A 13,515-nucleotide genomic window follows, 5' to 3' on the forward strand; every position below is an offset into this window, starting at 1 on the left:
TGAATGACCACAACCACATACACGACCATAACAGAATCATTACAGTATATACATGGCAGCTTTTTGCCATATTTTCACAGATTTTTCTTTTCAATTTTCAAGATCAAAAATTACAAGATTTATCACTTACCAATTTCCATATATTAGTGGAATGAAAGGGACTTTTATAAAGCCACAGTGTTACTGTACAACACAGTGTTAGGATTTAATGCCTAAACCCACTAAAACAAAGCCCACTAGTGTTGCACAGTGCTGTAAATCCACTCTGCCCAGAATGCAAAGGAGCTGAGGCAAATGTCAGGTGAGAACTTACGAAATAAATGAAGCTTTTATTTTGGCGACAAATTGAATAAGACAAAGCTGAACGTCAGAAAACTTACCTTAGTAGTAGCTGTTTAAGATGAAAATGACAATCAGAGGAATGATGAAGACAAGGACAACGATGATGAAAGTAGAGGTGATGATGACGATAAAGTTTGTGATGTTAAATGATGAAGGTCCAACAGTGATTGACGCTGACAATCCAGTAAAGGCGTGCTGCAGATGCTGGGAGCGACTCCCTTTGCTTTTTGGTGTTGTTTGTGAGCACAGTGTGGTGTTGGAGGACCAGAGAGGCCGAGGTGTTTCTTGCTCTCTGCTGTGCTCCCCAGCAAAGGAGGGAGATGTTCCTGAGCCGTCCGGGGCTGGAGGAGCTGAGGAGTTGGTGAGGAGGGGGAGTGGCACAACTTTCCCTCCACTAATAGCAGCTTAACAGAAAACTTTCCCATATTCAATCACTCGCTCCCCCTTTTTTTTTTTTTTTACAACCAAACTCCCCTTTCTGCTTATCCACCTCCTCCCCACCACCAGCCCAGCCCCCTGACTGCAAATCCACCAGGGAAAAGAGTGCTTCCTCAGCCAAATAAATGCAAGTTAATGGATTTGTTCAGCATGTTTACAGGGGCTGATGTTCTTTATTTGCAATATAATCAATGTAATAACATTGTAACAGTGTGCCACTTCTAGTGCATCAATGTCATCTTTTGTCATTTGACATTGATGTTGATTTTTCTGGGCAGGAGAGCTGTCAAATGAGCCGGGCTGAATAAGCTCCACAGATTTAAGGTGTAGAAAGGTCAGACAGGTCAGAGACAGAGACTTTTCAAAGAAAACTGAAACTCCCAGGAATTTATCTACTATTCCCCTCTCTGTCATTATCCACTTTTATTATCCTCTCTGCATAATCATTCTCAATGTTATTTACAGAGAGATAGATAGATAGATAGATAGATAGATAGATAGATAGATAGATAGATAGATAGATAGATAGATAGATAGATAGATAGATAGATAGATAGATAGATAGATAGATAGATAGATAGATAGATAGATAGATAGATAGATAGATATCCCATATGCAGAGACCCTGGTTTGATTCCACTGCTGTTGCATGTCATTCCCCCTTTCTCTGTCTCCCCATTTCCTGTCTTTTTAATATCCTATCCATTAAAGGCCTAAAAAGCCCCCCCAAAAAATACTTAAAAGTAAATAAAATAAATTAAATTAAATTAAATTAACTAAATAAAATAAAATAAAATTAATTTAATTTAATAGAAAAAACCCTCTAAAAGATGTGTAGTCTTCTGCAAGTGCAAGTTGAATGTGGGGGTCATCAAGTGTCTGTGGGGCTTTATGCAGGGTTAAGACAGACTTAGCAGGAGGTCAGAGGGTCAGGAAGACATTGTGAAAACTCCTAAAAAAAAGTCTCAGAGATTATTTGTGACCTATAAAGGTGCCTCAGACATTGTTATAGTTTCTACTTAGTTGCCAATTAAATGGTCCCTGACAGTAGAAAGTTAATGTTTAAGGCCAACGCCCTGGAGGTGAAAATCACCAGACTATCTCTGAAGCCCTATTTCTGAATCTCAGCTATAGCCTATTTCTGTGTATGCACCAGCACCAAAACACTGATTCACTTCAAAATGTTTTCTTTGTTGGTTTTTGTTGTTTCTTTCGCTCCAGAAAATGTGAATTTTCAGCTACAAATTGAATCCAAACAAAAACTGTGAACTGTGAAATTTCAAACAGCCGTGACTCGCCAGTAAAATTTGGGAACTCTCTGTAGCACTTGGAGGCGCTACAACAAAATCAGGGATTGTATCTTTAATTTAATCTCTTAATACATTTGCCTTACCCCAACACAACTGAGCAGATTAGGATTTTAACATCCTGCCATCCATGAGTAAAATTCAGTGAACCAGACTAACAGGACCTAAGTGATTAGAAACTCCCACCACTAAAACCTTCCCCCTGTGAAAATTATCTGTCCGGTGAACTGAACACAATCAGTGACAAAAAATATATTTCCATTAACCCTCCTTCCCAAAATAGTGCTCACAGCCGAGCGATCGCAGCATTTTGTTTCTTTCATTCTCGGAAAACCGGGCAAAGACAAAGTTCCCCATTGAGCAGCTCCAGTCACCTGGTCTGGACTCACTGTTGCCTGAGACACCAGGAGATTAAAGCTGCACAGAGAAGATGTCCGGGGGGGGAGGCTGCACACTGGTCTTGTGGGCTGATGTGAGATATAGTAAGAAGAACAGAGCAATCACATGTACAACCAGGACAGAGGAGAGTGAGCCAGGGGCTTTGAATGACGTTAACTAGAGTCACTAGAGAGTCTGTGAGGCCTGGATGACTGAGTTACTCCCTGTGAATGGAGGTAGTCTCATTCACTTACACACGCACAAACACAACGAGTTCATACCAACAAAGTCATATGATGCAGACAGGACAGACATCAGCGTCATCCTCAGGTACATTCACAGATTTACAGTTTCATCAGGGGACAAGAAGGACATCTGGGGCCGTATTTATTCATTTAGCATCTTAGAGGGAATCACCAATGACCTCAGGACCATGACCATCAGGGTTAAAGGTCATCACAATGCTTTGATCACCACTGGAAAATTGCAACAATGTAACGCTGAATTAATGTATTGGAAAGAGTAGGAAACATTTATTTTTGATTCATTCTCAATGTATATATTTTGTATTTTGTAGATTATTGTCAAAATAGCTGAATATACACTCCCATTGGCCATTTTACTTTTCACTGAGATATTTCTATAATCTTAGATAAGGGATTGTATTCAGCAATTCGTCATTCCTATCCTCTCATCTAAAATTCTGTTTATGGCACATACCGTCGTACTGTTGACACTTAAGATCCTACACTTCACTAAAAGTGTGAGACACTTGATAAAAAGTGCAGCTTTCAGCAAAGAATTATTCTAAGAGTCATTATAAGAAGCTTGATAAATATGGCCCCTGATCTCTGACAGTCATCTACAGTATCTACAGCTGTTAATGTCTTTGTATTTACAGATACATTGAGTATAAGACTGGATGTTTATAGTAATCAAGAATCATGCTCCCAAGAGCAACGCATCTTTTTGACCCTCACAGGCTCCCACTGCGGTTCTATCCGGCAGTAAGTTTGTAATGAAGCATCTTGTGGTGAATTCATTTATCATCGATCAGGAGACATGTCTGTCCTGAGATACATTACAGCAGCATTTTACAATACTACACTAGTATATTATATGTTTATGTCAAACGCAACAACTTGCTGATGACTCACTGTCTTACCAGTCACCAGAACCGATGTGCATAATATATTTTGAAAAACTGAATCATTAGGAGGCAGAAGTCTGTTGTAATACAACATTTCTAATAAAGATGTTGCTTGTTTTAACCTAAAACCTAATAAAAATTGTATTCCCACATGATATGTTGTTAAACTTTGAAGCAACAGGAACTGCAAAGGTAGATGGGTCGTCATTGGTAAATGTAGTCTGACCAGATGCATGCAGATGTTGAGAGATGACTTTATATTTTAATCAGCCAAAATCGAATTTAAAAAAGAAATTTGAACATCTATAACTGGTCATATTCACCTGCTGATGAAGTTCATGATTTATAGTGGAAAGCTGAGGCAGCACTCAGCTGCTTTTCATCTGAGCCTGAGCTGTGATCATCACACTCCTCATCAGACTGGTGAGGATCAGCTGCTGCCTTCATTACAGAGCTGCAGGCTGCAGGCTGCAGTCACTCTCCCTCTCTCTACTGTAGACCAGTGGGATCATGTGCCACCAACGTAGCCACCTCTCTGGCTCAGCAGAGAGCTAACCAACCATTATGAGAGCAACAATAGGCGAGGGCCCGAGCCACCAGCACCAGCAATTTATCAGAGCTCTGGCACCAACCGGTCACAGGCGAGCTCCAGCTGCAGCGTGAGGGAAACATCTCAAAGCAAAACAAAACGTCCCCCAAGCCTTAGAAAGTGAGCTGATGAACAGCTTTCATGAGGAAAGTTCAAGTCCGCCTGCAGAGCACTGGTGGGTTTATCATACTAATCATGCTTAAGAAACATTTTTATAAGAACAAATCCCATCTCTGAAGTCTCTAAACCTTCTTAAGGTGTAAGTATGGTAAAGGAAACTGGGCCTCTACAATAATGAGCAGCTGGTTTAGAGCTGTCAGAGGTTTTCTGAGTCTTATTGAGCCAGATTTCTGTCGACTGTTCCGCTCTTTTGACAAGACACAAAAGAATTTAGATGTTAGTGTCTGATCCCTCTGAAAATGAGCCACCACCTTAGAGGCTGAACTGCTTATCCTTGGGACAGTGCAGTGACGGGTTATGGGTCAATTAGTTTAAGCTTCCCAGTAGCTGCTGGCATGAATTTTTTGATAGAAAGCTCCTGAGGCCTGAAGTCCTGCTCCTCTGATCCTCTGATCCTTCAGGGTGCAAGGAGCTGCCTGGTTCCTTTGTATGAAAAAAGCAGCAGTCGATCAGTGGCACTGGTCCAAGACCGGACACACACAGGACGGACATACAGAAAATATGGGACAGAGCCATGTGATGATGACAGACTGATGTGATCTTTATTCCCTCTACAGAGGTCAGAGCCTGATCCTCAGGCTGAGGACAGTCAGCAGGAGCCTTATACATCTCTGCTGTTCACGTCATTTTGTGAAAGGGATAGTTCAACATTTTAGCAAACTGGGGGCGGTGCGTGGCACAGTGGGTAGAGCGGCTGCCCCATGTAGAGGCTATAGTCCTCAAACGCAGGCATCCCCGGTTCGAATCCCGTGTCGGGCAGACCTTTCCTGCATGTCATTCCCCCTCTCTCTGCCCCCCCCCCCCCTCCTGTCTATCTCACTATGTGCTATCAAATAAAGGCAAAAAAGCCAAAAAAAAAAACTAAACATTTTAGCAAAATGGCCCATTGCCATGATCCCTATAGTCTTAGGAGTAGGTTCGTTACCTTTAATTTTCGGTGCAAGCTATTTTTAGAACGGCGGAGCAGAGCCGTGAGCTGCTCAGAGCTACGCTAAGGAGGCTCATGGGATTTCTTGGTTTCCCTCATCAAACTCATCAAATACACAATCCAACAACTCCAAAACACTCTGGTGGACGAGTTGTGACCTGCACATTCACCACGCTATGAGATAATAACGGAACATTACCAGACAGAGTTGTTTTAGAGGTAAATTCATGCAATACCGCTAGCGTAGCTCTGAGCAGCTGTTCTAAAAAATAGCTTGCACCGACAATTAAAGGTAACAAACCTACTCCTAAAACTAGAGATTATGGGGTCAATTTGCCCAAATGTTGAACTATGCCTTTAAAACTGCAGCTGCTTCTCCAGATAATTTTATCTTCTCTCCAACCTTTAACTCTCACTGGTCTCATCAGCCTGGTTTCCGGCCTCAGCAGGCTGCTGTTTCAGGGATTAGGCTCCGATAAACTCACTGGCAGTGAGAGTGAAGCACACGCACAGTAACGCTGTGGCTCGTCTCACCAGAACAATGAGATGAAAGATGCTGCATTGCAGAGCTCCATGGAGCTGAGGAGGACTGAGGAGTCAGGTGATAATTCATCACCACAAGTGACTGCATTCATTTACTCATGTGGTCTCGTGTTAATGGAACGAGATAGAGATCATACATGTGTGCGTAAAAATGCACTGAAATACTGTCTTGTAAAAGGTGTCTCCATTTTCTGTCCTTCATTACAACATAAAAATAACAGTACTACTTTCATCTTAAGGCAACAACTAACAATGAGCACCATTAATGTTAAATACATCAGCAGAAGAGTCTCAGGCCACTGCACAGACACACAGGCTGACGGAGACACAGACAGACAGACTGGGGAGGGCAGCTCTCTGCAGCAGCATGTGACTGCATGTGGGAGGTGGACAAAAGTGTGATGTCTGCAAACTTTCAGACAGACTCTCCTGGTCTTTCTTCTCCATTGTATCGGTGCCATAGAATGCTGCCGTTTCTCACAGGAATGTGTCTCCTTTTTCAGGAAACTGAAGCTCAGATTTAGACTTTGAGGCTGTAACCTCCCTCAATCGTACATGATCAAAGTGTGCATGGTTGTGGCTGGGCCGATGAAGACTGGTGAGCCGTGTCTAATCAGTATTAATTCCTGGAAAGGCTGAGAGTGACTTTGAATGGTGGGATGGGGGATGAGACCGAGGATATTTCGGGTGCATTAGAGGTTGGCTACCTCGACTCTAAAAGGCAGTTTTTAAAGACCATGAAAAAAAGACTAAATAAATGTACATTTAACAACATTAAAAACAAATGACTACAACCATTCTAGCAGCTATGTGAGGCCTCTGAGCCTCGGCAATGCTTTGCTTTGAGGTACAAACAAACAGCATGCTAACTCATGTTCAGGATATACTATAGCTATAATGTTTTCTGTGTAATTCAGCATGTTAGCACACTAAGGTTCAGGAAGAAGTGGACCCCAGTGCAGACACAAAGCCATCAGTAAACAGGTAACAAAAGTAGTTTGTCAAGAAAAGAAAAAAAAAAAAAACACAAAATAGGTCTCCAGCAGTCCAGCAAAGGAAATCCAACAGAAAGGTCAACTGATGGGAATCCAAGATTGCACAAATAGGAAGTTCAATAGGTTTTCAATAAACCAAACATAAATCAGACAACACAAGAAGAAGAAACCAAAAACTCACCAACAGGGACAACACAGAGGAGACACACACACGCTGGAGAAAGAACAAACGAAATGATAACACAAACCAGCAAACACAGGAGGGAGCACACTGACTAAACAGACAGGGGTTGAGAGACATGGACACAGCTAGAAACAGGGCAGGAAGAAGAAGACACTACAAAGTGATTGTCACTAAACTTATGGAGAACATACAGAAGACATGACAGAATATGGATCAAATGTATCAGTCCCCAGTTGTTATTGGGATATTTCAGACTGGACCAGAGTGGCAGAGTGGCAGAACAACACTGCCATGAAATCTCCTAATATATAATATAATATAATTATAATAATAATAATATAATATAATATAATATAATAATTATATTATATTATATTATATTATATTATATTATATTATATTATATTATATTATATTATATTATATTATATTATATTATATTATATTATATTATATTATATAGTAATGTTTCTTTACAATTCAACTGTAAACAACATATACATTTAATGAGAGATAAAAAAAAAATTGCTGGATATATTTTGTTCAGAGGTGAAGTTTGTTTTAAATGAAGTACAAAAACAGGTTCTCTAAATGACTCAACTCTGTTTACCTCAGGCAGGTTGCACAATTATTAGAAAATTAAATAGTGTTTTCATAATGCGACTGATAGTTGTATTTGTGCACAACTGAGAGGGCAGCCTGAAGAGATACTGGACTCCAACCACGACAGACAGGAAGAAGGGGAGCAACATATTAACCTGAGTAATGAGGGGGGGGAGTGATAATGGTGAAATCCTTGACCAGCTGTTACATTAGAAATAATTGTGTTTCCAGATGTGTCAACAGGTAAAGCCCGAAAAGGAACACCATTACTTTTCTGTTTTACTGTCTTTATTTATAAGAGATATGAAGGTACTGTACTATCTTTATTGGCTTTTTACAGAAAATAAAAAATGATGTTGGCTATAAAGAATTTAAATGACAAGCTATAGCCTATGGTAGCCAACGGGTGGGCACTACGAGGTCGGTGGGCAGGCCGTGCCCCTAAAGGCCCCACCCACAGCGACAGGCCTGCCAACACCACGGGCCAGTCTGAAACATCTCTGTGAAACTGAACCCACAACTGAGAGGATTCATCAGACTCAGTTCTAGTTACAACTTGAGAAACCCTCCCATAACCTTCAATTGCCATGACGTCATCTTTTTCTAACTGAGCCCTGTCCACTTTAAAAACAGGACGAAAGGCACACTAACTACACAGACTGTTGTAGTCGTGGCCAGAAACTGTTGAAACAGGGTCAAGAGGATTGGTTATAAATGAGAAATATTGGAATACACCAACTGGTAGAACATATGTAAGCATTGTGATGCAAGATTAGCACACCCACTCACCACTTTCCTGCACTGTTGCAGACTAGTTTATGTAACAGGTATATAACACATAACAGTTACACACAGCCATGCAACTGAAGGAGACTGCTGATTCCTAGTCTCCACCCTCCTCGCTCCCCGACTCTGGTCTGGACTGTATTGAAGAGCACCTGACTCCCACCAGTATAATGTACTCTGTGGTTATTACTGAAAAAAACCACTAAGTCCACGAAGAATGCTAATGAATTTTAAGCCAAACCAAGCCTTCATAAAACAGAAGGGTTTTTTTTTTCTCATGCCTTTGAACCACACTGAGCTATGCATGAATATATGAGGCGAATGTAGACACACACGCACACACACCGGGGGTAATTTACTACAGGCAGAGACACCAAGAGGAATGTGTAGTGGAGTCTGTGAGTAGGTCTCAAGATTCCCTGCACCATGCCACGTTTTCTCCCAGCACGAGGGAGGCACAGCCCCTCATGATGCTCAGGCACAGCTGACAGCAGCACACTGCAGGGGGTATTGTGGGAGATTTCTTTAATCCTATAGAGCTACAGAGTTAACAGTGATGTCCAGTATCACAGCAACACTCCACCATTGTCCTGCTGCAACCTCTAGCACCATTATATTCAGAGAAAGAAGAAAAGACAGAAGAAAACTCACATGAATCTCTGACCTAGTTTGGAGAAATGACATCCAATGGCTTCATGAGATCCACCTCTTAACCCTTTCCAAAAGCATTACATTTACAGAATAACCTTAATCCAGACTGCAATGTCTGACAAAGATTTATGGGGAACAAAATCCAGGAAATGGATGTCATTCTGAAATTATTTCAAACACTCCTTGTATCAATTTGTGTTGCTGATGCGCTACTGGTTGTTTAGCAGGCAGACAGAAAATTAAAAGACACACACATACACACAAAATCACAGCTAAACAAAAAAAATTCCCTGGGTTTAACAAAACACAACAAACAGGTTTTCAGTCTTTTTCTCTTTTATTTAATAACAGAAAAGTATTAACATTTAATATGCAGGAATGAGACCTGTGGATACATGGCACAATCATATTATATACATTCTTTAAGGAGACAGTGCACAAACATGGTGAAGGGAGGGGGTAAATACAGGAATCGTAAAATGACCCTTCAGTGGGCTCTGACCGACGCGAGCCGAGTGAGAAACACTGATCTTTTCAAGTTAAAAATGGTTGTTTTTTTATATATATTTATATATATAAATAAACATGGCTATTACCAAGAAACAAAGTAATACTACTGTTTTGTCACACATTAATTTCTATATACAAACTAGGGGCAGGTAATTCACACAAACCAAGGGGAGAAATCTACCACAGTGCTAGGCTGGAGCCTTTTTTTTTTTAAACTCTGTAATAATATACATTATTCCCATGTAACACAACTATCACATGTGCAGCTGATCACCCCACTTTATTTTAAAGAAACTAAATCAGAGCAAACCTGTGTTTGTTCCTCTCTTTAGCTTATAATGCTTTTAAAGCTCATTGCACATTTTTCCCCCACAGACGTTTGTGTCTTAGTAGAATGCCTGTATGAATGTGTGTTTGAATAGCTGTGTTCAACGCAGTCTCTCTGTGGCTCTTCTTCAACTTGTCCCTCTGTGAAGGTCACAGTTCAGTGTCCCGTCAGGTAGTCCTGGGTGGAGTCCGAGGCGAACGAGTCGGCGTCCTCGTTGTCCGAGTCCTCGCTGCTGTCGTCAGCGGCGGGCTCGCCGGACAGGGCGATGCGGGCGTAGTCGTCGGTGTCGATGGACTTGCAGAAGTGGATGGCGTATTTCAGTTTCTCCTCCAGCACCTGTTTGCACGAGTACCTGGGCAGCTTGAGCAGGAAGAAGCAGGTGTAGGACTCTGGCAGGAAGTGGTCAGGGGGGTTGTACTTATCCAGAACCTGGAGCAGGGAGTAAAGAGTGAGAAAGCTGACATTAGAGTCTATAAAACAAATAACTTCACATTTAGAGAAACAGTTTAAAACAATGGTTCTCAAAGTGGGGTCCTTGTGAAGGTTCAAGGGGGTCCCCAACTTTTTCTTTAAATTTTACCTCTTTTTTCTAGAATTTTTTAAGTTTTTGAGAAAGTTTTACCACTTTAAAAAAAAAAATTTTGTTGTTGAAATTTCACATTTTTTTCTAGAATGTTTAAAAACTTTTTTGGAGAAAGGTTATTCAATCTCAGAATAAATATTTGTGTATTTCTGGTGTTCTGTCCAATGTGGGTCCGTGGTCTAATTTGTGTCAATTCTGGGGTCCTTGGCCCTCTCTATTTCATCTGATCACCATGGGGAATGGGGGGTGGGGCAATCCAAACTGCCCAGCTTAAAAAGGTATCTCTATCTCTTTGCCCTCCTGCACAGAGCAGCGTGGTAATAATCTCATGAGCACAGTTTCCTGGAGCTGTTGTGTTACCCCAGAATCAGCCAGGCAGCTGGCCTTTCAAGGAGGTGCACCAATCACAGCGTGAGGAGCACAGCTGTCCCCCTCCTCTTTCAGGCTGATCTCAGAATCAGGAGAGTATGTGTGTTTGTGTGTGTGACTGGGCACAGATGTGAGGGCAGCCTGAGGAGCTACTGGACTCCAACTGGACTCCAACTTGCTCCACTTCCAAACAAGTGGAGCAACATATTAACCTGAGTAATGAGCGGCAGTGATAATAGTGAAATCCTTGACCAGCTGTTACATTAGCAATAATTGTGTTTCCAGATGTGTCAACAGGTAAAGCCCGAAAAGGAAACACGGAAGACAAAAATATCAACATCAGTATTCCCAAACAAGTCTCATTCACCTTGTCTCACTTTTTCATCAATAGAAATTCTCAGCTCAATGTGAATAATAACACTAGATATGCTAATCCTGAGGTGTGTGTTGCTATGCAACCACCTCCGGCAGTAGAATATGACAGGCTATTTTTACAGAGAAGCAATACAATTATTTTTAAAACAATACTTCGGCAAATAGCAGGTGGTTCACTTTAATGTCATTAATTCAATTAAACCATAATGACCTGCTCCCTGTGCATGAGCATACATCCCATACACACAAAAAATCAAATGGAGCAAAGGAGCACAGAGTGGCCATTGATGTTGCAGTAAAGGCGATTCAACCGAACTCCATGAGGTCGCTGCCTTGGGTCAAGAAATAGCCCAGCACAGTGTCTGGTAGTGTTTTCACCCTGTATAACTGTGGATGAGTAACAAGTGCACATGTAGTAATAAAGTGATAACAGAGTAGTCACAGGGCGGAGCATCAGCACATTGACAGACATCCCAGCTGCTGTGATCCCATCACTAGGAGTCTCCAGTTGCCTGTTTCCAAGCTAAGCTCACCAGCCCTTAGCTCCAGTTTCGTATTCAGAACATGAGTGAGTTTGCAGCAAGAAAACAAACCACATTTCCCCAAAATGTCAAGTGACTCCTGTGTCAATTTTCTACGACTCACCTGTACAACGAAATCCCGGCCACGGAAGTCGGCGATTGTGCGCGGCAGACGTGTGCGACCCCAGACGAACCTCAGGAACAGAGACCTCTCTGTGTTGGAGAAGGACTCCATCACTTCCCAGAACCACTGGATGAGCGGCGCTGTAGGCTCCACCCCTTTGTAGGTGGCCACTGACTTCAGCAGGTGGAGCGGGATATCTGGGCTTCCACACACCTGAGAGGAGGGGGGGTGGGGTGGGTTTACTGTCAAAATCAACCAATGGAGCGGGGACAGGGGCAGTTTCACCGAACCAAATGTGATCTGAGTCACAGTGACCCAAATTTCAAAATTGAGATTTTGGTATCAATGGAAAGCGGAGAAAATAATCTTTAAAATGATACCCTCGTCAAATTCATACATTGGATGGTTTTCAAAATATGGCTCATTGAATTATGGTCTTCCACTATTTTTTTCCGATTGAAAACCCGAGAAAATTGCTTTTTAAGGCCAGTGGAGGAATATCTCACTTCCGTGACTCTGACGTCTGTTCCTGTACCACGTGATTACACGCATCTTATACAGTCCCTTGTTGCCATAGAGGCAAAGAATCTCACGATTCAGGTGTTGTTTCTATCATAAACAGTTCAGAAGTTATAATGTTTTGTTGATGTTTTGTAAAACATGTGCAAACGTTGCATCGATGCTTCGCTCGGTTTAGCGTCTGTTCCCGTATTACGTGATTACACAGACCCCATATGGTCCTTTGTTGTGATAGAGGCACCATTCAAGGACCCTCGGAAAGCAGACAAACTCATGATTCAGATGCAGTTTACAGCTCGTCTCTATCATAAACGGTTTAACGTTTGTGCTCATCTTTAGAGGGTAAAAAGTTGCAAGTCAACGTCATTTACCTGCCTTTTCTCAATTATCTGGACTATGAAACTTTGGGAGATTGATTTTGAATGTCATTTCTTTTAAATTAGCTTTTGATTTTTTATTGGTTTTCCACGTTATCAGCTGAATATAAAAAAAAAAGAACGTTGCGACTTCCGACTCATTTCGCCAGAGCGGGTCACAAATTGATCTCACTTACCATAGTTTCCAGCTCGTAGCCGGTGAAGAGAGACAACAGGGGAACAGGAACCACTCGGGCCATGCCCTCGCGCACTGCAGACACCTGCTCGTCAAACTCGTGCAGCCTGCGGGGTGAAGGAACAAGAGGCGCGATGAGATCAACGCACACTCACGTGAGAGAATGGACAGCTCTTGACGGCTCTTGACGGAGCCGGTTTCCTCACCTGTAGGCCATGGCCAGTCGGACGTATTCAGCGCGGTTCTCCAGGGTGATGTGCGAGTATTTGGAGCTGAGCTGGATGTCCTGGCCGCTGGCGTTGGGCACTGTGAAGGGAAGAGTCATGGCCTCAAACTCCTCAGCTGTGGCCTCATTGTCGCGGATGTACATCAGGCCGGGGATGAAATCCTTATCAACCTGGATGGAACAGAACAGAACAGATCAGATCACCGCTGCATACTTGGACAAAATTACTACACCCGTCATCAGTTCGCTGGTGCATACAGTGCATTCATCTGTTTGTGTGTGTGTGTGTGCAGGCTCATGCCCTTGTGCCCACAACACAGTTCCCGTGAGCTCC

At 42.2% G+C, this 13,515-nt stretch overlaps 1 protein-coding gene across 3 annotated transcripts in view; it reads right to left on the reverse strand.

Moving 5' to 3' along the window:
* Positions 1-9,414: 9,414 nt before the first annotated feature.
* herc2 (HECT and RLD domain containing E3 ubiquitin protein ligase 2) overlaps positions 9,415-13,515 on the reverse strand; it is a 48,220-nt gene continuing 44,119 nt past the window's right edge. For all 3 annotated transcript variants that reach the window (XM_083970667.1, XM_083970666.1, XM_083970668.1), the window contains 4 exons: positions 13,162-13,352; positions 12,957-13,062; positions 11,885-12,097; positions 9,415-10,341 (listed from right to left, as the gene is read on the reverse strand). In XM_083970667.1, the coding sequence (XP_083826793.1) occupies positions 10,069-10,341; positions 11,885-12,097; positions 12,957-13,062; positions 13,162-13,352 (783 nt within the window). In that variant the 3' untranslated portion in view covers positions 9,415-10,068. The remainder of the gene's footprint in view (positions 10,342-11,884; positions 12,098-12,956; positions 13,063-13,161; positions 13,353-13,515) is intronic.

This window comes from Trachurus trachurus (genome assembly GCF_905171665.1).
Source record: "Trachurus trachurus genome assembly, chromosome: 4".
Classification (NCBI taxonomy): Eukaryota; Metazoa; Chordata; class Actinopteri; order Carangiformes; family Carangidae; genus Trachurus; species Trachurus trachurus.